Source organism: Rissa tridactyla, chromosome 7, assembly GCF_028500815.1.
Source record: "Rissa tridactyla isolate bRisTri1 chromosome 7, bRisTri1.patW.cur.20221130, whole genome shotgun sequence".
Lineage (NCBI taxonomy): Eukaryota > Metazoa > Chordata > Aves > Charadriiformes > Laridae > Rissa > Rissa tridactyla.
The window spans coordinates 8,556,228-8,578,405 of NC_071472.1; the positions used below are offsets into that span (position 1 = coordinate 8,556,228).

At 37.8% G+C, this 22,178-nt stretch overlaps 1 protein-coding gene across 1 annotated transcript in view; it reads left to right on the top strand.

Moving 5' to 3' along the window:
• Positions 1–22,178, top strand: part of NCKAP5 (NCK associated protein 5) — a 392,253-nt gene that overhangs the window by 225,761 nt on the left and 144,314 nt on the right. The window contains 1 exon segment of the mRNA XM_054208458.1: positions 20,064–20,154. Coding sequence (XP_054064433.1) covers positions 20,064–20,154 — 91 coding nt within the window.

The following is a 22,178-nucleotide window of genomic DNA, read 5'->3' on the forward strand; positions in this document are numbered from 1 at the left end:
GAAAAGTCAAGGTAGCTCAGGATGTGAGTAAATTAAATCTGCCTATCATGTCTGTAGCAGTATCAGCAGTAAACATAGTAATCTAGCACAGGGACTGAGTTTCTATTGAGATTTAAAAATAGGGCACCAAGAATGAAGCCCTGGAACCAGCTTGATAAAGTGCATATGTAATGGTGTAAGTAACATTCAATCAAAATGACAATGAAACTCTAAAGTAGCAAAGGTAGAGTTAAAAGATTCTTCTTTTAAAAACCAAAAAAAACCAGCATTTTTGTAACACTGCTCAAATGCCACAAAACCTGAACCATGTGTAGTATTTTACTTCAGCTCTGTGTCTTTCAGAAGAACAGAGTTGGGCAGATCTTTAACATTGCAGATTCTGTATGTTGGCCAATGTTGCCTTTTTTTCCAGTCGGCACTGTGTGAATGTAGCTATTCAATCATCCAACTCTAGGTTTGAACATTTTCTCAATGAAGAAGTTTGAGGAGCTATTTTGAACTACTAAGACTTGTGTTCTAGGAGATAGCCTGAATTAGACAATTATTTTAACAACATACATGAGTGGCTTCCTCTGCCTGTCATTCCTGTTGCATGATGAAATACAAAGACCTAAATGCAGGCACACTCACCAAAAAACTCAACCAAAAAATTAAATATATTCATTGTAATTAAATAGACTTTTAATATGCATGTCTTTTTATTTAACATACAGCTGTTTTTCTGACTGTATTTTCCTGTCAATATTTAGACTTAAGAATGTATGGCAGAACTGTTATATACTGCTACAGCAAGGCGTGCCTTCTTATGGTGTTGAGCATGGATACCTCCTGGAAAAAAAAAAAGCGACAAAAATGGGCACCACTAGGTTAAAGCAAAGTTTATATTACTAGATCATATAAAAATTCTGTATACAAGTATTGAAAATTGTATTAAAAGACCTTGGCTCAGAAGATGATTTTGTCATTCTTTGGAGGATGGTACAGTTTCAGCAGCAGCTGAAAGAAGCATTAGCTTTTGGTGGTTCAGTGTTTGGGAACTCCATGTGAGAGTGTTTTGCTGTATTTTTTGTTCATTTTTTTAATAGGCAGTTTATATTCCCTGGCCATTGTATTTCTGGTTGTGATTCACAACCCTGTACAAATGTCAAATTTATCTTGCAGAACTGAAGTGTTACTGACCTTGTGTTTATAGTTCATAAAACTTTAGCTATCATTTGTTTATATACGTGACATCTTATCTTAATTTTATGCAATGTGTGGGCAAAAATATATAAATTTTATATGAGGTGACCATTCATTAGTATATATACTTGTGACTTTTAATAAAGCATGAGTTTTGTAATTCAGTATAATCTGTGCAGTCTACATGGCTTGAAAACCTCAAGCAAAATTTTGTATCCCAAAGCAAACACAAGTGAAAAAATAGATATTGATAAAATTTTTCCCAAGCTATTTTAAAAATAATTAATGTTGGAACTGGCTTTTCTTTAGCAAGGTTAAAGTTCAACTTCTATAACTTGAATAGATTGCAATTTAAAAAATATTTTTCTTCTAAATCAGCCTTTCACATTTACGGTACTCTCACATTTATATATTGCTACACATTCATATAGCATGGATTGTAATATTTTTTTTAAAAACAGGTTTTATGTATGGATTCCCAGGTTTATGTATGTTTATGTATGTATGTATGTTTAGTTCATTTCTACTGGCAAATGAAATATCTTTTTAATTTTTAAAAGGTTAAACATTTTTTCCATGTATTGAAAAAGTGTTTTAAACCCAGCACAATATTATGTCATAAAATATTCATTGTCCTAGATCTATACTGAATGTAAGTTTTCAAAGCCCAGTTTGAAAGGATACTTTCTTTTTTTACCAAAACAATTATAGTTTGATTGTACTTTGATAGTATATATTGATACTGTAGATGATACTTTCCTCTTGAGCGTTACTAGGAAAGGGACTCTCACACACTGATATATGTTCAGTGAGCTGTTGCAGTTTTCCTTCCACTTCTGAAGTTTCTGGACAATGCTAAGTAAGTTTGCATCGCTTCTCTAAACTGTCTGTTTCTGTTAAGGGACTATGTATTTGGCATTCTGCTGGAATTTATATGAAAATCTTAGTGAATATGAAAAGCAGGCTGCTAGTATCAAAGCAAATTTCAAGTCGGGATTTCTCCTTGTTCTTCCTTAAGTACCTGGTGGAGAGGGATGTGTAAGCTCTGGTTCTGACTACTTTGAACAGAAGAGCCTTTCAGATTGCCTATCTGTATATGGTAATCCTGTAAAATTTTAACTGAATTCAGACTTTCTTTTCTTCCAAGTGCCATCTATACTATCACTTTGTATCCTCACGAGCTTGAATTTTTGATTATTTTTTTTCAAGCTCTGAAAGAGTCTGTTTCATGCCTCCCTGGGTAGAGTGGGGCATCTTATTTTCCACTGGCCATAATCCATGAGCCTGCTTTATGGTTTTGTCCTGCTGTAAATAACACTGCCTTTGAAAAATCTTTGCTGAGGAGCCTGAACTCATGATGGCGACTGCTGTCTTAATCCAGTTGTGTGTTTTAGGGACTGCACCAGATTTATCTAAAGCGTGTAAAGCCCAGTCACACCTGGGGAGTGCAGAGGGAAGGTGCTCACAGCACTGACATTACACATCCAGTGCTGATGCCTGGACATTGGTTTGCAGTAATCTAGCAGCAGCAATGTAGAGACATGCAAAAGTTTTAAGTGCTCTGAATTTATATCCGTTAGACACCACGAGTAGCTGAACGCAAGGAATGATACTGTCTGTCTGACTTAGTGTTAAAGACCAGGCACCCTTACACGATATTTTGGTAGATATTACCTGCCTGTCGTGGTTTTATATTGCTGTCCTTTGTGGAATCTGAGTGGTTTCTCAACTCAAAACAAACTCTCAGAAGTAATATTCAGGCATACATATTAAATGTTGAGTATGACAAATATACTAGGTCTGTGAATATTCTAGCAGTTAAATCCGGTGGTGCAGCTCGTATCCATCCATAGCTTTTCCTCCCTCTGTGTAATGGCTGGCTGGTTGCTCTGATTGAGGTAAATCTTAGTCAGCCTGGCAAATAGCCAGTTATGCATGCATCTGACTTTATTATGCTTGTTACACTTATAATTGGTAAAAAAATTCTCCGAACTTTAGAAGAAACCTGCTTTTTTGTCAGTCAACTTCCCTGTAATTCTTAATGTACATTGCTCTCATACTGTGTTTTTTTTCTGTAGCCATACTAAGACAGTAGAAATTATTAACTCTTATTTGTTTATTATTTCTGTTTCTGTTCTGTATGTGCTGTTCATGTGCTAGGGAAAGTCATATTAATGCTTAGATAAAAATACCTTACAATTTGCCTTTGCATTACTCTCTAAATATTGGGATTTCAGAGCAAAGATTAAACCAAACCATAGAGTTCGTATTGTGTCTACATAAAGAAATAAGATGTAAAAGAATGTCTTTACATTATTAAAGAAAATAGGAGGCAAATTATAGTTGGCATGGTTTGGAAATAAAAGACTTAGCTGGGCTGCTGGGTTTTGTTCTTGACTGAATTATTAACCCAGCCAGATATTGCTGTCAATGAAATCTGAAAGGAAGTTTGAACCCTTCTGACTGACTGACTCGAGTCGTGTTAACTAACTTGTCCTGTGGCTTTTATTTTTAGCAAAAACCTGAAAGCAGTAGGTCAAAACACAGAGTGTGAGAAGTGCTGAATGATTTTGGATGTCTTTTTTCTTGGTTACCCAACATGAGGCTTGCTAAAATGTCCTTGGTTTCCCAAGGTGGAAATTTATTGTTGTGAAACCTATTCCTGTTTAAAGTAGACTCAGAAAGGACAGCATATACAGTCCACTTGCTAGTTTTGAAAAACTTCAGTAATGGGTGGATCTTTGTGTAAGATACCGTTCAGGTGCAGATTCCCATCATTAGCTCTTGGCGCCTAGAACAACTAGTGTTTGACTTTTTAACTGTGTGATTGCCTTAGTGAGATAAGTTATAAAAGTAAAGGAATATCAGGTATCTTTGTATCATCGGGTGTCCTACAGAATATAGGAATATGTGATTATTATATTCACAATTGAAAACTGTTATTTATTACAAGGCAAATTTGTAGTAGAGGTACATTTTTTCTTTAAATTTTCCAATAATATACACTCTTTTAGGTGTATTAACCATTTTTCAGCCCTTAATACTTGCACTCAGATTCCTCCAGTTTGTATTTGTCGCTATATTGTTTGTAAGCAGCTCCTTAAAACAACTCTCTTAACAGCAGCCTCTGATAAATAATAAATAGTACTCAATAATAAAATGAGTAGATGATTGCTTGCATTTTAAGTTAACAATAGCTTTTTTCTCTCTCCATAATTTCTCATCAGTGATATATTGAAAGATTTGCTCCCAAATGAGTTCAAAATCCAGAAGCTTTCCACTTGCTCAGAGAGGTGTGCATGTAGTCTACAAAATGAAGATGTATTTGCTCAAATTTTAAAAGATTTGTCTTTAACAAACAGTGTTAGGAGTCAAATGCTGAAAGTGATCACCCCACCAGATACAGATTTGTCTCTCTTCCTCCCCCTAGACTATTTTCCATTTGAAGATGCATCAGTGTAAATATCAAAACAAAAAAGACTGTTTTACAGAAGAATGTGGCCTTTGTTGCCAAATGAGTTACCATATTCCTTCAGCAATTCCAAATAGTGTTGAATTTACAGTTTTTACATTTCCAAACAATAAGGTTATTTTTTTAGCAGGTTTAGTTTATGCCATTTGCAGGCCAGGCAATTTCTCAAAACATACCATGTGCTTTGTGGCATGAACAACAAATGAGCATTTAAGATGATGAAGATTAAGGAAATCTATTACACTTCCTTTTAGTAATCTGAAATTACTTTGGAATGAATCATTAGCAATGAGCTTAACAAAGGTATAAAAACACTGTGCTAGCACTGTGCTAATAAAAAGACTGTCAGCATCTTTATTTTATAATAATCTTGAAATAAAAATGCTGTTTAGAAGACACAAATAAAGCAGGCAAATATGGATAATTTACAAATTACTATTATAGAAGTTATTTCAAAAATAAAGTTAATACAGATGATCTAAAATAATTCAGTTTCACTTTAGTTTCATTTTACAGTCAATGCCAGTATTAGATTTTCTGCAAGATGACGATACTTGCATTTGTGTCAGGCAGGATTGTCTTTGCAGTGAAGATAACCAGCAGATAGATCTACTCTACAAGCTCTGCAGGGGTGTGCAAAACCAGGGTCTCGTCTGGATGCAATTTTTTGGCAAGGTGCTGGTTTCTGTTAGTCATAACGCACATTGCGCATCTCTGCCTGGCTCCTCTGCAGCAGCAGGAGGGCACAATGCTGACTCGGCCTCTCTAGGTCACATCTGTAATAAACGTGATCTTTTTTCCTTATAACTACACGACATTAAAACCTGAGTGGATTATTGTAATTGTGTCATAAAACAGAGCTTAACTTTGTAACTGAGGGAGCAGGAGCCTTAAATGTCTCCTCTACCCACAGGTTACATTGCCTTTGTATAACTGGGTGGGAGTCCTGCCTTTCCCCCTCCCCAGCTACGCATATAAAAGGACCCTGATGTAGCTTCTTCTCACGTTAATAGAATCCCCTGTCACGCACAAAATTTCCTGCTCTATGTAGCATTTTTCCTCATGATGAAGGTAAACTATCCTTCCTTTCTGAAGAACAAATGGACAAAAAAGAAGAACAAAAAAGCTTTGAGGTGCTGCTGTGGAGCACTTACCCTACCTTCCCTGCATGTCCAACCCAGCCTCGTGTATCATTCTGGTTTTTTTTGTTGTTACTGCCCTTTCTGCCTCCTGGACATGGATATCTAAATTGGTTTTTCAGAAATAGAACTCCTGCATTGTAATGGTGTATTATAAGATAATGTTTGTTCTCTTTCAACTTTTTATAATATTTAATTAAGGATTCAAAAGGATCTTTTTCTTTGTGTTGATTCTGGGTTAGAGGGGGAAGAAAGTCCCTCAGGAGAACTACTAAATTATTTCTTAGTAAGGCAGGCTTGTGAGGCTTTGTTTCCACCAGATTAGCTAAAATACATGCTGTCTGTTCACTTAAGTCACAAAGGCCCTGATTCTATGAAATGAACTGTTAAGTTCAATGGAATGACTTCTGCCCAAAGTTATTCAATTTTGCAATAATTCATGCCGGTACAGTTTGAGGTTGGTAGGCATAGTAGTTTCTAGTGTCATCTAATTTTTCAGCATTCCATTGACATAAACTCAGAATCTTGCAAAATGCTGAACTTCTTGTGTTAGAGGTATTTCCCGAGGTCTACAAGAAGACCTTCATGTCCAGTATCTGTTCTGTAGGTCCAGGAAAAAAGTGCTGAACTACTTCACGACCAAAGAATTTTATCTGCTGAGCCCAATTCTCTGAGATATCCTAACATAAATATATGTATTCCTAAGGTGATCTTCCACTTTCATGGTGGCACAAATTGCATGGATAAGGTAACAGTTTATAGTAAACTGTTAGTGTTAATATTACATCTAAGGTTCATTTCTGAAGCCAGAAATGTAGGCTCTGTGTGTAATGTTTGCGGTTCCTTAGCTAAATTCTTGCCTAGTGAATGTACCAGCCTTCTTTTCTCTGCAGTAATGCTGTTCGCTTTGCACAGGTTGAGGATCTGTCCCCTAAATTGAAACCCCTGAAGCTTTTAATGTAGCTGAGCCTGTCTGGTTCATATTCCAAAGGATGATGGAATATGATCCGCTATTTGGGTGCATGAAAGCTGATTAAAATTGCATCTTCATGTATTTACTCTGAACGCTGCTTCTGAAAGGCGATAGCACAGAAATGAAGGCATTTCTTTATAGAGCACGGATGCCAAGGATTTACATTTCCCAAAACTTTCATGTTATCTCATGTTATTCTGATCACAGAAACAGCCCTCCTCTTGAAGGAAGAGAGGGAATTAGTATTGTAGCATTTTTTTCTGTATCTGATGAATCTTTGATTAATGCTTCACTGGTGTTTATTGTCATCATAAAGCTGTTATGAAATAGAAACTGTTAAATCCATTTTCAGAGGAAAATCTGAAACAAAGCCACGAAGTTATCCTATGACAGTGAAAAGTCTTAAAGAGGGAATTCTCGAATCTTAGGCTGATGTGTTAACTGCTGGATCTTCTTTCTGAAGTAAATGTGATTTGAGTTGGTTTTGTTCTCAGTTTTAGATGCTATGGAAAAGGTAAATCCTAAATAGTCATGTTAAATATTTCTATAGAGGAAAAATATCCCTATAGGAAACATTGATGAGCTTCCCAATAAATACTACTTTTATAAATGACCTAACCTTTGTTTCATTTTAGTCATGTCCTATGAGAAGTAAACAAGGTAATGTTCAACTAGTGCATTATTTAGAGATTTTTGGAGTACATTTTGAAAGCCTCATACAGAGCTCTGTCCACAGGATTCCCATTAAACACAATGGGGGCCGCGTGGCTAAAATCCTGCAGAGCAGTTTGAAAATGTATCCCGTGCTGTGCTGAAGATAGATGATTAAAGAATGAGTGCTTGAACAGGGAGGAGGGAGTGATGTAGTGATTCTCCATTGAGGTCTGCAGTTAGACTAAAAATCCTTTTCTAAATACTTCTTAAATGATCTGTTGAAAGTCCCAGCTAATAGCTCTCCCTGTTTCTGCAAAAGAGCTACTACATTACAAATAATTACAATAAACATTTGCACCTTAGAGATGTCTAGATGTCCTGTCACTTCTATTTATGCTTACCTTTTTTGTTGCTGTTCCACTTTATTCTTTTTCTGTTTTCTTACATCTTCCGTACATTTTCATGTCCTTTTTTCCTCTCCTCAAAGTTCCCTTACATCTTTTATGCTACTGTTGCCTTTATTTCTGGTCCTCGTGTCTTGTGCTGTTCTTCTCCTCTTTCCTTAGGATGCTTTCTCAAATTTTTTCCTCTGCTTTCCTTCTCTGTTTATGAGTATTTCTTTCTTCTCTCTTCTCCTAATCCAACTCTTAGTTTGTCCAGTTGCTCTACTTTGTGGGCCAAAGTAATGGGATATGTCTTTCCAGAGCCCTTTACTCTCCTCTATTCCTTTTGTTTTCCGTGTTGACAGCTGGTTATCCCTCCAAAGTGTCCTTTACTCTTCTCACCAGATTTCTGGCATTGTACACTTATCTTCTGAACATATGAGGTGAGAGAGATTTCAGACACTTTGATACAGGGGCAGCATTCTGCATGCCTTCAACAAGGGGAAAACAGAAGCAGGCAGTAGTGGAAGCACAAAGCTGCAGCAGAGAGCCAGTGTTCTTTCTGTATATTTCAGTGCAAATCCCACATACAGAAACTTTCCCCTGCTTTTATTCACTTTGTCTCCATGATAATGCAATTTAAAGAGATGGGCCTCAATAGTGACAAATTTGGCATGTTGAGCCTGTGTTTTCTGGTGTGGTTTTTTTTTTTCCTGTTGTTAGTTCATACAGTGGATAAAGGCTGTGACAGAGTAATGTGTTTGGAAAGATACGGGGAGTGCTTTATGGCACTTAACATAGAGGTATGAAAGTGTCCGTGCCTTTTTCTTTTTTTTTTTTTTTAAATGCAGCTGTTATTACTTTCTTCTTGCATCTCATTGGCACCTTGATGGTCTTTTTCTTCCCTTCTTTTTCTTAGCTTCCTTGGCTTTTGTTGGGCTTGCACACATACAGAAAGGGAGAACATTAAAAGTTATTAATGACAAAATGTATCTAGGTTCTTCTTAATTTTTTGTGACCAGTTCACAAATAATTTAATTCAGCCCTTCGTGTTTGTTGGCATCAAAGCTGGTGATGCTATATATGATGCTATTCCAGCCCTCTTCTGTGTGCATTGTCATGTATTTTTATTGCCTCATTATCAACTGCTTGCTTGTAGAAGAGCTGTCAATATAATTTTAGAGAGACTACCACTACCTAATGATACAGGTAATTAAGCCCTTGGAGACCATTATTCTAACCATATATTACTTGTTTAGGCCATTTTGCTATGCTGCTAGGGTTTGTAAGTCTACAACCAGTAAGCTTTCATTCCTGTGTCTCTGACATGACTTGGTTTTGTGGTTGTTTTCTAAACACCTGAAATTTAAGACTGGAAGAGTAATTGCTTCCACATCTTGGGTTTCTTTGGTAGTAGATATGTATGGCTGTTTACTGAATCTGTCCTCCAGAAGGGTAAACTGCTTTTGAGCTGGGGCACCATTAGAACAAGAAACTGTGTTGTTCCAGGGCAGTGCTGTGGGAAACCTGCACATAACGAGGCATTCTTCAGGCTCAGGAGAAGCTACTTGGCATTCACTACCCTGGCAGTCATTCCCAATCTACTTTGGGGAAAAACATATGGAGGCATTTTATTTATATTTTTTTCATTCCATAATTTGGAAATGTGGAGGGTTTGTCGTGTGAGAAAGTCCTATAGTCCCACAGAGAGGGCATCAGGGCATCACGTGTTCATGAAGGGTACAGAGAAAATACTTGATCGTAGCTGATCGGCCAAGAGCTGTCTCTGTTTGTGAATGTCTGTTTGAACATCCAAACATCTCTGCTGAGGAGAAAAAAGGAAAGATAAATTTGGGATATACCTACACCAGCCCATTATCCCCTTTAGGAATTAAAATATTATCATTTCATTATTTGTAGCACAGACATCATTTGGAATATCCCTATACATTTAATCCATCTTTGCTGATCTTACATATAGAGGCTTTCAGGAAGTAACAGCTGAATTGAAAATCTCAATTTTTTTCTTTTCTTATTGTAGTCTCTATGAGCTGAGATTTAGAAAGGCTGAAGTCCAGAAAGCCAAAAGAAATTATATTTATTAAGACTTCATGTTGTCCTTTAAAGTACTTTTAAGCGAATCTCATGGTTGGGAACTAGAGTCATTGTTTCTTGCTGTTCTCTTGATTCTTGCTGTTCTTTGTATTTGTGAATATCTGAGGTGACCCATTTTAGGGGGATACAGATTCAAAGAGGGAAAAAATTTTCCTGTCATACTTGCGTCTTGTGTAGTTACATTTGCAGGAGTTTGGCCTTTGGGCCTTTGCAGTTGGCTGTACAGTGTCAGGAAGGGACTGGTGCTTTCTTGTGAATTTGATTTTTGATGTAAAATTTAGGTTATTGAACCAAACCAGGAGGGATTTCTTGAATGTTTGTTTATTTAGAGTCCCATTTGCTTCATTAGTAGTTAGTTTTTTAAAGGCTTTAAATTCACAAACAACATAAAAAGAATGCAAGACTTTAATAAACTTTACAGTCTTTGCCTCTGAAGGCATCAGGGCATATTGCATGATGCATTCAATATAATGAAACTTTCTGAACAACTTTAACGGTATGCATACTTAGTCACTTGATCAAAAGAATTACATATCTCTCTACATAGCAACAATATGCATGCTCACTAGTCACTTAAAATTCTTCTGATTAAGTGTTTTGCAATTTCTTAATGCTGAACAATTGTAGAATGGTGAGGTATAAATATCTCTCTATATCCTCCCACAAATCCTCCAGGTTTCATTTCAGTGCAGAAGAACAGAAATGTCGGAATGATAAAAAGACAGAACAAAGCTTTCGATATGATGCTTCGTTCCAGATCGAAAGGCTTGTTTAAGGTTATGCAAGCACTAGCATAAGCTATTCATATGAAATGTGTGAAACGTTAACATATCAGTAAAGATATAGCAAAACTGCAGATTTATTTGAAATTACTGAAATCTTTTTTAAGCTACAGAGCTCGGATCACTGATGGAAAGAGCTGAAGATTTGTACAGCCATGCCAACAAAATGATACAGAGAGGACATGTCATCCACTGCTTAGACCCAGCAGGGTGAAGAGTTGGCATCCTGAGTTCTAAAAATTGCTGATACTGGCCATGTTGGTTAACCTTGCTCTGCCTGTTTGTTCACCTGTAAGATGAAAATACAGTATATTACGTTAACCTGCATATTCACAGCACAAAAGCTGGGACCTCAGAGCTCTTACGAGCAGGGACTTGGTATATCCTGGGATGAGGCCTCACATCACTGATCTTTCTAATAGAATAACCATGTTTACTAGCACATGAAGAGTCATGATAATTAAAGCTAGTGTGATTTGTCAGTTAGAAGATTAAACTCAACTTTGTGATAGATCATCCTTGGAATTTTACCGCAGTTGTTCACTAATTGGAAAATGTCAATACTTTGCAATACTTCGTGTAAATTTAGAAAGTGGAATATGTTACAGTGAAGAAAATACTATTATTTATTGTTTCCATGAAGTTGTTGTTTTATAGAAAACCATATCCACCCATCTTCACAAGGTATTGCTTACAACAGTGGAACTGTCTCAGAACTCCTGTAAGATTTGCAAAGAGGTAGAGCTATGAGGAGAATGAAATAACTTTATATTACATAGACCTTAAGATTGAAGTCTGGAATCCAATGGCCTAAGAAAACCTTCACTGCAGAGTCAGAGGCTGGAAAAAAGTAATGGTAATTTCTGCAGAGGGAAAAAAAAAAAGTCCCTCTTTGTAGGGTAGCTCTCTTTGAGCTGCCGTCTGCACTCTGCACAGCACAAGTTGGTGTCTGCCACAACACTGTGCAGTCTGAGCCTGAAAGCTTCACGATGGGGTGGGTAGCGTGAAAATTTGTAAGAATAATTTTTTTTGCATTGCAGAGGGTTCTGCAAGTGCTCGTTGATGACAGACCTCTTTTTCATCTTGTGTTTCTCTTGTACCTACTTCAGCCGCACAAAAATTGCCTCCCTCCATATAGCATCTTTGCTATTCATGGAAAACACAGAAATTTAGGTAGTTATGTCAAGGTGGTCTTGGTACCCCCTTGAAGCTGTAACTCAGAATGGAACAAGAGCTTTTTAATTTTGAGTGGTCTTACATTCCTGTAAGTAATTTAAAGCAATAGTGATTTGTCTCTAACAGAGTCCTTATATGACAAATTAATTATGTGTATTTGGAGGAGCTGGTAGATATATCTATCCATCTGTCTATATATTTGCAAACATGGAAAAACAAGTATTTGTTTAAAATGTAGAAAACAAGAAAAAATGTAAAAACCCCATTATTTGAAATTGGAAATATTTGCAGTCTGATTGTATAGTCTGTAATATTTCTGATGCTTTTAGTTATGCTGAAACACTCTGACTATTTCTGGTGCCCCCAGCATGAGTAGAGTTTGAATTTACGAGCATATGTTTAAGCTGACATGAGAATTAGCTTTCTGCAAGTGTCTGGTTTATCCACTTAGAGTTAATGAAAATATCTCCTATCTTAAGGTCCCGAGTATGTTACTGGGAAATTGTGGGAGGGACGGTCCCTCCATTTGAAAAATCCTTTCAGTTGCTTGTGAGAAGCTTTTCTGTGAGGTTTAGTCTTTGCCTGTAACTTACAAAATCATATATTGGGCTGGTGATGGAAGTCACCCATACAGTGCACATGGCATTTGTCAACACAGAAAGAAACATTACCACTGGTTTCTGTTGCAGTTCAGAAACTTTTTGCTGTAGGTATTAGTTTGATGAGTGAAACCTCTATGGCTGAAAGAGACAATGGAAACATTTCCAACATTTCGTGGCTCAGAAGGTAGTTACGGCAGTTTCAGAGAAGTATTAGGTCTGCCATTGTGTGATGACAGAATTCAGACTTGTGTGGGAGCAGTGATACACCAACGCTGAGGTCTTTCAAAGTCCTACCCGACTTATCAGACGCTCAAGGCACATACTCACGTTATTTTAAGGATTACTTGAAAAATTCCAGTGGGTTCAATGGACAGTGGTTCAACTAAGTTAATGGTGTGCTCAGTCTTTCAATTCTGTTTTATTTTCAAGTGGTGGTATGGTCTAGCAGACAGGGCACCCGATTAGATTGTCCGCTCAAAAGAAAGATCCATTTCCACTTGTGTAAATAGAGCTTGAGACCTGTTTCATTCCATCACAGCCTTCCACTAGTTGCCCTCATCATGTAAAAGATACTTTATGTGATGTGCTGCACTTCTTTAGATAGTTTGCCCTTCAGGCATCAGTTTAAGTATGCTTTACGGATGTTTTTAGAAGGAGGGTTTAGCATGAGTATGCGAAAAGAGCATGGCTTGTACAGTTTGGATTTACCAGTAGCAAATACCACAGGGTTGAACTGGCTGTTCAGAGCCCATGATGGGGAAAGGGCTGTGATGATGCTGCAGGAGGAGAATTTGCCTTGGTATTTCTGGATTGAAAAGCACCTACCTATACTGATGAACAGAAAGAATAAACATAAATTATACATTATGTGTGTCTTTCTGTTGCTATTATGGAGGATATTATAACTTTATTTTCCAACTGAAATATTAAGGATGGATATTGTGCATTCTGTAGGCTTTGCCCAGCATACTGCTGTAAGGCACGTACCAATGTCATATACTAAGCAGAACTGAAAATGCAGAGAAAACCCCTTAGGGTTTAAAGCCTCAGCATTTCCCATCTGTCAGTTCCCTTTTGAGTTTATCGCGTATCTGTTTTCACTTCTCTCTTTGCTTTTTTTAATCCATTTTCAATATCTTAATTCTTTGGAGAAGCTTACGTCTGTCTCCTGGCTACCTACCCGTTTGAAGCAATGGCCTAACAGCGTGCTGCAGGCTCTCGGCAGTAGGTGCGCTGAGAACGGCGGGCTTGGACTCAGCCCCAGGAAGGCGGGACCACTTCATCCTGAGGATCACCATGGCTCATGGCAGAGAACAGAGGGTCTTGGGGCTGTAGGTGTGGCTGGCAGGTCACTACAGAGTCTGGAGATGAGCCTGCAGATCAGAGGGAGAGCTGAGGAGAGCAGGCAGCCATATCTAGAAGTAATGGAAATTGTCGGGGCCAGAGGGGAGTAGGCAGAGTCTGCGGTTCAGAAAGCTACTAATTTAATTGAAACCAGGTAGAAGGAAAGACACTCCTGCAAGGATGCAGTGAACAGGAACCGTTATTCGATGAGCTGTCTTTGTTTCTGTTATGTCTTGTAAAGCCACTTTCATATTTTTCCTCCTTAAAAAAAAATCTGATGATTAATCTAAAATATTTGGGGGTTATTTGTTCAGGAAGGGGTGTTGTGTGTGTTTGAAGTCTTTTGTTAGTTTGAGAAACTCACTGGAAGGAGAAAGTCTAACCTGATCCTTTGGAGAGCTTTGAATGGAGTAGTGAGGGAACTGAGATGCAGGTAACCCCAAACCTGAAGTTTGAAACTATGTATGAGTAAGCAAACAAATTTATGTGGGAGCCGAGAGAGACAGAAGCTTTTCATTTGGTTGGATTGTGGGTTTGGAGGGAGAGCTGCAAGGCTTGGACAGAGGTACAGAAGTCTGCAACCAAAGCCAGACAGATTACAGCCTCCAAAGATGACCAAAATCCAGCTGGCGAAAGTGCTGACTGGTTCACAGCTGAACCAAGAGCTGAAAGAGCTGAGAAACCACATGGGAACCTGTTCCTTGGTCCATGATCAGGCAGCAGGGAGGGGCCAGACAGCTCAAGGAGTGGAAACCCAGGCCACATTTCCATTAAGGCTATAACTGAAAATGGAAGTGAAGAGACTTAAGCTGGAGACTGGAGAGAGCCAGGAAACTTCACTGTCTCACAGATAGAAGCTGGAAGAAAATACCCACCTGAGAATTTTGATTACACAAAGGTTAAGCTAAAGATGGAGAAAGATATGTCATTGATAATTTTCTCTAAGACTGAAGAGTCCTGCACCTGCTGCATGGCATGAGGAGATGGAAAAACCTGAAATACAAACTTCAACTGCTGCAGTAAGATTCTATAGAACCTTTTGGACACATCTCTAAGGATGGAAGTCAGTATCAATTTGAAGGAATTCTTGTGACATGCATTTGAAATAACCACCGAGTACTGTCATCTCAGCCTGAGGATGATGAAAAGGGAAGGTGATAGCACCCAGCAAAAGGTAGCTGCTAGCCTGTGGAAGTCTTGAAGGAATTAAGTCAATGGAGAAGGGGTTGAAACTGTCATGCACCTTCTAGAGCTGGAACAACTACATGCTGCCTATCCCTTGGAGGGAGAATCGTAAAAAGGGCTGTGTGGGACATGGCTGAGCAGAGCACGGGCTATAGAGAGTATTTATTCTCTAAGCTAGAAGGGGAATCAAAGAGCAGGATATATGGGAGTGATTTTTTTTCAGGGAAAGCTTGCTCTGTCAAGGAAACATTTTGGGGAGATAAACCCCTCTAAGGGATCTGCTACAGAAGAAAGGAGAAGAGAACAGGTTTCCTCTGCAGTGAGACAGGACACACAGACATGTCCTACACAGTGTAGAGGTTGGTCAGAGAAATATATGGGGAAGGTTTTGCAGAGTTGGAGGGCTGAGAGAACTCTTGTGCCTCCTTGCATTTGTATATTTGAGGAAAGATTAATTCCTTTATGGTCTTAAAATCTGTTCTTGGGGAGGACCCCAACAAAATAGCTTCCTAACAGAACTGGGAGAGGCACAAAGGCGGCAGGTTTTCTGACCATGTTCCCAGCATTGCTGGGGAAGGGCACAAAGGAGGTGCCTATTTATGGAGGAGATGGACCTGAGAACTCCCTGTGTGCTGATCCCTGGGCAGGGAACGATGTTTACTCCTTTCCAGAGATTCCCTTGGCTCCCTTGACCAGAAACACACACAGAAGCAAAGGCAAAATAAGTAACTATACATTGAAGCTGGATTGATTTCTTAGTATTCTCTCAACAGCGCAGGACAAATTACATTTTTAAATGTAGGAATGACTGATTTTGTTTCAGGAGGAATAGCAGCAAGGACCTGTGGATCATAAATTCAAGTCCTTGGCTCAACCCAGCTGTGTAATTAATTTCATAAACTGCACAGCTCTGGCTTAAAACTGTTTAGGTTTCTCATTCCGTTACTCTACTTGGCAGACTGGTTCAGAGTCTCACTTTTTCAATCATTAAAACCATCCTAATTCCAGCCTAAATGTATTTGTAACCACTCTATTCTCATCTTGTTTTGTCAGTCATTGGCCTTAGATCGATGTAGTTTTCTTTCCCATTTTACTTTTTCTCACTGATTCTTTTGTCGAAGTCATACCTGTGTAAGCCCTGAGTCCCTTAGGTTTAGCAAGATAAGTTGTTTAGTCTCTTGTCATGGCCAAGATTCTCTATTCTTCTAAACAACCTCAGAGCTGTCTCTTCACCGAACCCTGTCTGAACGAGCTGCTCGTGAACACTGGTGATCGTAATTGCAGATAATATTCCAGATGAAATCTTGACAGCGTTTTCCACTGTAGCATTAATATTTTATGTTACTTAAACTCTTATATAGCACGAACAGATTCTGGTTTCAGAGTGCCTCATTTCTTCTTCTGTTTAATGCTTTGAGAAATTTATCCTTAGGTTAGGACTGGTGGAGGACTGTTTCCCTACTCTAAACTGACATTTTGTCAAGAAACTTAAGAAGCTTCTATCAAGCATAGGTTTCATTTATTTTTCCCCTAAAGAAAATAGCTTTTAAAAAAAAAAAAAAGAAAAATTGAAAGGAACGCTTCAGTTTCAAGAAAACTTGAATTTTCTATTCAAATAATAGATGTAACAAAAAAAATAAATGGTACTGAGGCGCTTCGGATGAATAGGCAGTAAATAGAACACTGAAGAAAGGGGAAAATAAATGTTCTTAAATAATGATTGAAGAATGTAGACTCAGGAATGGTGAGCTTTAGAGACTGTTTTTGCAGATTGTAACAGCTTGATAGTTACATAAGAAACACAGGATCCTTGGCAAAACAGGTTTTTTAGCACAGGCCAGCAAGCAGGCAGAATACACGCGTGGGGGATAGCTATTCTAAATGTAATTGGAAAGTGCTTGATGTTGGAGTGGGTCCATCTGGATATTAGAATCATAACCAAGAAAAGCCAACCTTTCGTGGTTACCAGAAGGGAGAAAAATATAGGTTGATGTGTAGAAATAGCCTTTCATAAAGCTCCTAATTTTTCTGCTTCACTTCCAAAATTTACGTGTCCTTTGGAACCCTTGTTCAGGGAGCAAAACATGAGACTTCAAATTAAATTTATAGAGGCTCAGCCATTCTTGCGTTCTTTAAAAGAATTTACACTAAATCTTTCTGGCATGTACGGTCACTGTTCAGGGTATTATAGATCATAATATAACAGTCACTTTTCAATTAAGGTGACATTAATTCATGCTTCAAAGTTTCTAATTTATAAGAAACGAAGTCTTGATTATTGTCCTGTGTTTTGGTTAGGCAGTCCTTCCTTCAAATGGACAACTGGGATGTCAGTGGAGAAGCAGCAGCTTCTATACTGCAAGAGCATTAGCCATCAGAGCTCTGCAGTAAACTTGACTGTAAGCAAATTTCACCTCCTCGTTTGACAGAAACTAGTTTTCTCTTTCCTTTTTCAGATATTTCATGGGTTTCTAAAAGTGGTAAGATCCTTTCAGTGCTGGTTTTATAGTGACTTGACCACACAGACAGTGTCTCTGTTAACGCCTGCGGTTCGGCTTTATGGCTGTCAACTCTTACAAACTTTTATAATAGCTGCAAATAACAAAACTCTTAACTGTGTTTAACTGAGCTCTTCGGTGTGTTGCAAAGATGTTGGACAGAAACATATGCATATCTGTTGCATGGAAATCTGAGTGCTGATGGGAGGTGTTTCTAATTGCCACATGAAATTGTGTGCTCGCTGGTCCCTATGGGGCTGTTCAACAAGATGGGCCTGTTGTCCAAAATAGACCATCTGAATTTGACTGAAGATGAAATGACCCATTGAATTTAAGAATTCTTCAAAGTTTTTCTGAGCTGGTTTAACTGATGATACTAATATGCAACTAGACTGTTTTAATATTTTTCATATTTTCATTAATACTATTAGGCCTACACTGAAAAACTCTGATTTTAGTTGAATCTATTCTTTCTTCCATTTTTGCTTGTTCATTAATTTGTAAGAACTTTATGGAACTGTACATGCATATATAAACACAATAATTAAGCATCCCATTACATCATTAATTTAAAAATGAAATGAGTAGCATGTTAAGAAATGAAATCTTTCAGTGCGGACTGCAGAGGAATTTATATTACGAACCAAAAATGATTTGTTCTTTTGTGTAAAAGGCATCTGATTAAGGTCAGCCTATGAGCAGAAACGGTTCCAATCTGCAACTGAAAAACTGCACCACTGTCTGCACTAGAGATTAGAGCTGGCTTGTTTTTATTCACATTTGGTCAACAGATGGTCCAACTATTCTGTGGGCATTCTGGCAATGTAGAAGTCTGCACATCAATGACAAAAACCCATCATACGAATAAGTAAAATATCAGTGTTCATCTGAGTAGAATGAATACCTAGTGTCGGCTTCTCGAAAAGTAGCGTAGCTGGCTGACTTGAAAGGAGAAAAGCTAGCAAAACATGATATTATTGCTATATTAGCCAATAGCGTTCATTCTGATAAGACTGAAAGAACAGAAAGACAATGAGGCTTATATAAAAGATAACGTTATTGGGCTTTGGCCAGAGCAGTTAGCTAATATTTGCTGTCTCGCTGGATTGTTACCTTAGAAATAAAAAACTTTGATATGCTGTGAATAATTCTTCTGCTCAATTGCATTTGCAAAGAACGCGACACAAAAGTCATGTTTCCCTAAACACAGTAGAAATAAACAACAGCAGGCAGTTTCTGGTCTGATATGCCTATGAATACTGGCTCTTTTTTCAAGGTCACAGTTTTAATATACAGCATATCTGGCAATATGGCTTAAGGTATGCCTCTCTCTTTCCTGCCTTCATGTCACCACACGCACATGGCACCCATGCCCAGGCCTGTCAAGGGCTGGAGACTGCTTCAAAGGGAAAGAACAGAAAACATGTAAGTGAGGGTGAGAAATACAGTTGCATCCACACAGCTGAAGCAGCTGTACAGGGGTGAGAATTTTGGTGAGAAGATGGGACTGGGGAGAAGCTTGAGGACCTTCAGCTGGAATTGGCACTCAGCATTTTTTTATTTTTTTAAAAATCCAGCATCTTTGTTGTTGTGTCCCATCACTGCTTCTCTCGCTTTTGATCCCTTTCCTCCTCTAATCAGTACTCAGAGGGTTGAAACCAGCTGTAGTCCTAGAGCCTTTATTTGTGGTCAGCTTCAATGACATCTCCTAAGCCCATGAATTTAATTTCTGATCTATCTTGAATGAGACCAGTGTTTCATAGGTGGCTTCTGTTATCCCCAGCCATCCTATTGTGCAAAGGAGCAGAACTCTTTATTCTGTTCAGCCTCCATTCAGGAGGGTTAGCATTATTATCAGTTTTAACTTGCTTGATGAATGCGTGTAGATCAAAGACAACTTTGGATGGTGTTTATTAACACCTTTTAAAATGAATGTGCAAACCTTCCTCCTTTCACTGATGGAACTGAAGTTGATTACGTTTTCATGAGATGGTAGTACCAGATTGTAGCCTACACTTGCTTTTTACATCCCTTCAAAAGGGCAGAGGAGGGTGAATGTGTTCAGCAGCTGTGCCTCTATAAACAAATGTACTGGCACACGCTGCTGCACCTATAACAGAGAGAGTAAATACTAGTAATGTGTTTGACAGTCTGTCTAAATTGCACAAACCTGACAATTGGTTAGACATACAGCAGTTTGGGTTTTTTTTAATCTGACTGATTTTGTTCCTAAATGACAGTAATTTTATCATGGTGTTTGGTTACACTGTTGACAAGTTGATATCTTTTGCACAATTTTTAATACAATTTTTGTAACTGAGCTCCAGTAGGATTTTAACAATGCAACTAATTACTGTGCATATTCAAAAGATAAAAGAGTGCTCTTAATGTGTTATTCATAACATGGAGTATGAGAACATTATAAGGCCAGGATTGTCTTTAAATATTAATTTCATGGTAGCCATGGATGCATTAGGCTCTAGTAAACAGCAAAAAGACTGAATGCAACTCTTAATTTTTTTCCACACAGTTGACTCATATATATTTTTGTTCTCTAGAATGGAGGAGACAGTAAGAAACCTACTACAGAGCCAAGGATCCTCAGGCCAGCACGGAGAAGGAACTGTCAATATCATGAAGGTATATCAGGTATTAGTGACTTATTACTTGTTTTCTTGTGATAGAAAAGTTCTTTAAAACAAAAATTGCACCACTGAGGTAAACCTGTTTGACTTTGTTTCCTCTATTTGTTTATTAGTTATGAATACTTGTAAATGGTGGTTGGTACCATCTACATTTTTGCAGGTGTTCTCTCACCACAGTTTAAGGTTTTTCATTTTTATTGTCATTGTGTTGTCTGCAGTTGTTGCTCCTCTATAGAGAAACTACTTTTGAAGACTATTAAAGTACCTAATATATTACTTAAAAAGTAATATATCCTAACATCTCTAGAAAAAGATGCTTTTGACAACTTGACCTTCAGATTGTGGTAGATAATTTTATCCGCTCATATTCTTATTGGGTGTGAGGTTTCCCTATCAAGCTCCATAGTTTCTTATCTCTGTTTGTGACAGGCGCGTTTTATCAGCCTCACTTGGAGTAGAGAGAGAGTGTTTCAGGATAGAATTTAGGAGAGCAAAGATTCTAGACGTTTTTCAACGGGAACTAGGTCTGTTTATGCTGTTCATAAGGAAGGAGAGTTTTACATTTTCCTAATGTACTGCTGTATTCTGGAAGCAGTGAACCTGAGGTCATGGAAAGCCTTTTCAAGTGTCTGGAAACAGGAATAAGATACATCCCAGTTAATCAGATATTCTGTGCATGAATTAAAAAAAAAACACAACACACCATCACTTAATGAAGTCAATTCTATCCTGTGTCTTTTTAAACAGAATAAGCATTCTATATAAAGATATAAAATGCTGAAGTAATATATGAAAGTCTATACTAGGTAGTGATCCTTCAGATAAAACACTTTTCAAAAACTCTAGTTATATCAGTCCATTCTTACAACTGATGGATCAAAAATACAGCAATATAGCTAAACAAAAATGTATATTAAAGAGTATATATCACTGTAATTAAATTTTCATTTTAAGCTTGGATTGAAGGGAAAAGAGTCTTTGAGATTAACCTTCCAAAATAATAAATTTTTTTTGCTAAAATTATAGCCTGTAAAATTTAATTTCAAGACAAATTAAACTTTTTGTTGAAGTTATAATAGAACATTGTGCTTTTAGAAAATGGTGATAAAAGCATCTGTATTTTACTCACTACCCTTTTGGGATGGAAAAATGAAACTCTGTTCCCTCCTCTTTGTTCAGTTTAAATCTATACTTCCTGCTCTCTCCTGCCACCATACAGTAGGTGTTCTGAAGTGGGCTTGGTGTCAGTCTCTCCTTTGGGTGGATTACTTGTCTCTCTATTTATAACAGACAGCTGGAATGATTTTATTATCTACTTTTCTGTATGCTGTCTTCCCTTGGAAACCACAGTAAGGTGCTACCACGATTAGGTTTTAGCTTCTTTGGTTGTTTTTTTGTTTGGTTTTTTTTGCACGTTCAACAAGGAAAGCAATAAAGTATTTTGATTTCAGTTGAACTGAGGGTTTGGGTATTCTTTATTTTTCTTTTGAGCTGGACAAAAATTAGCTATGGAGTCTTTTTTAAATTTGAAATTTTGTGTGCTGCTGCCCTAGACGGGAGATAAACTAGTCATTCCAATTCCAGTGCTTGTGTATTTCTGTGTGGTTTTTCCATCACGTTTTATTTGTTTCTTAGTTTTTGAAAAAAGAGAGAATTTGGGTTTGTTTTGGATTTATTTTTTTCCTTTGGGGCCATACTGACATAGGCGTTTGTTGTCTCCTGCCAGCCAGGGGAATGGGAACTGTGGTGTATTTAGTGTAAAATATCCTGTGTTTATTTTCTGACAAACAAAAGAACAAGGCAGTTCTGCGCAGTTAATAACAAAACCACTAATTCTTTGTTTCCTGTCGGTTCTAGCAAACAGCACCCTCCACCTAGCAAACTGCCGTCTAACCCTTTTTTCCCTTCTTTCTGGACATGGAGTTTTGTTTGAATCTGCTAGGTGGTAGACAGGCCTGATTCCCCAAACCTCAGCCTAGCTCTCTTACAGAGTGAAGCCGTCTGTGTCCCAGGACCTTAAACCACCCA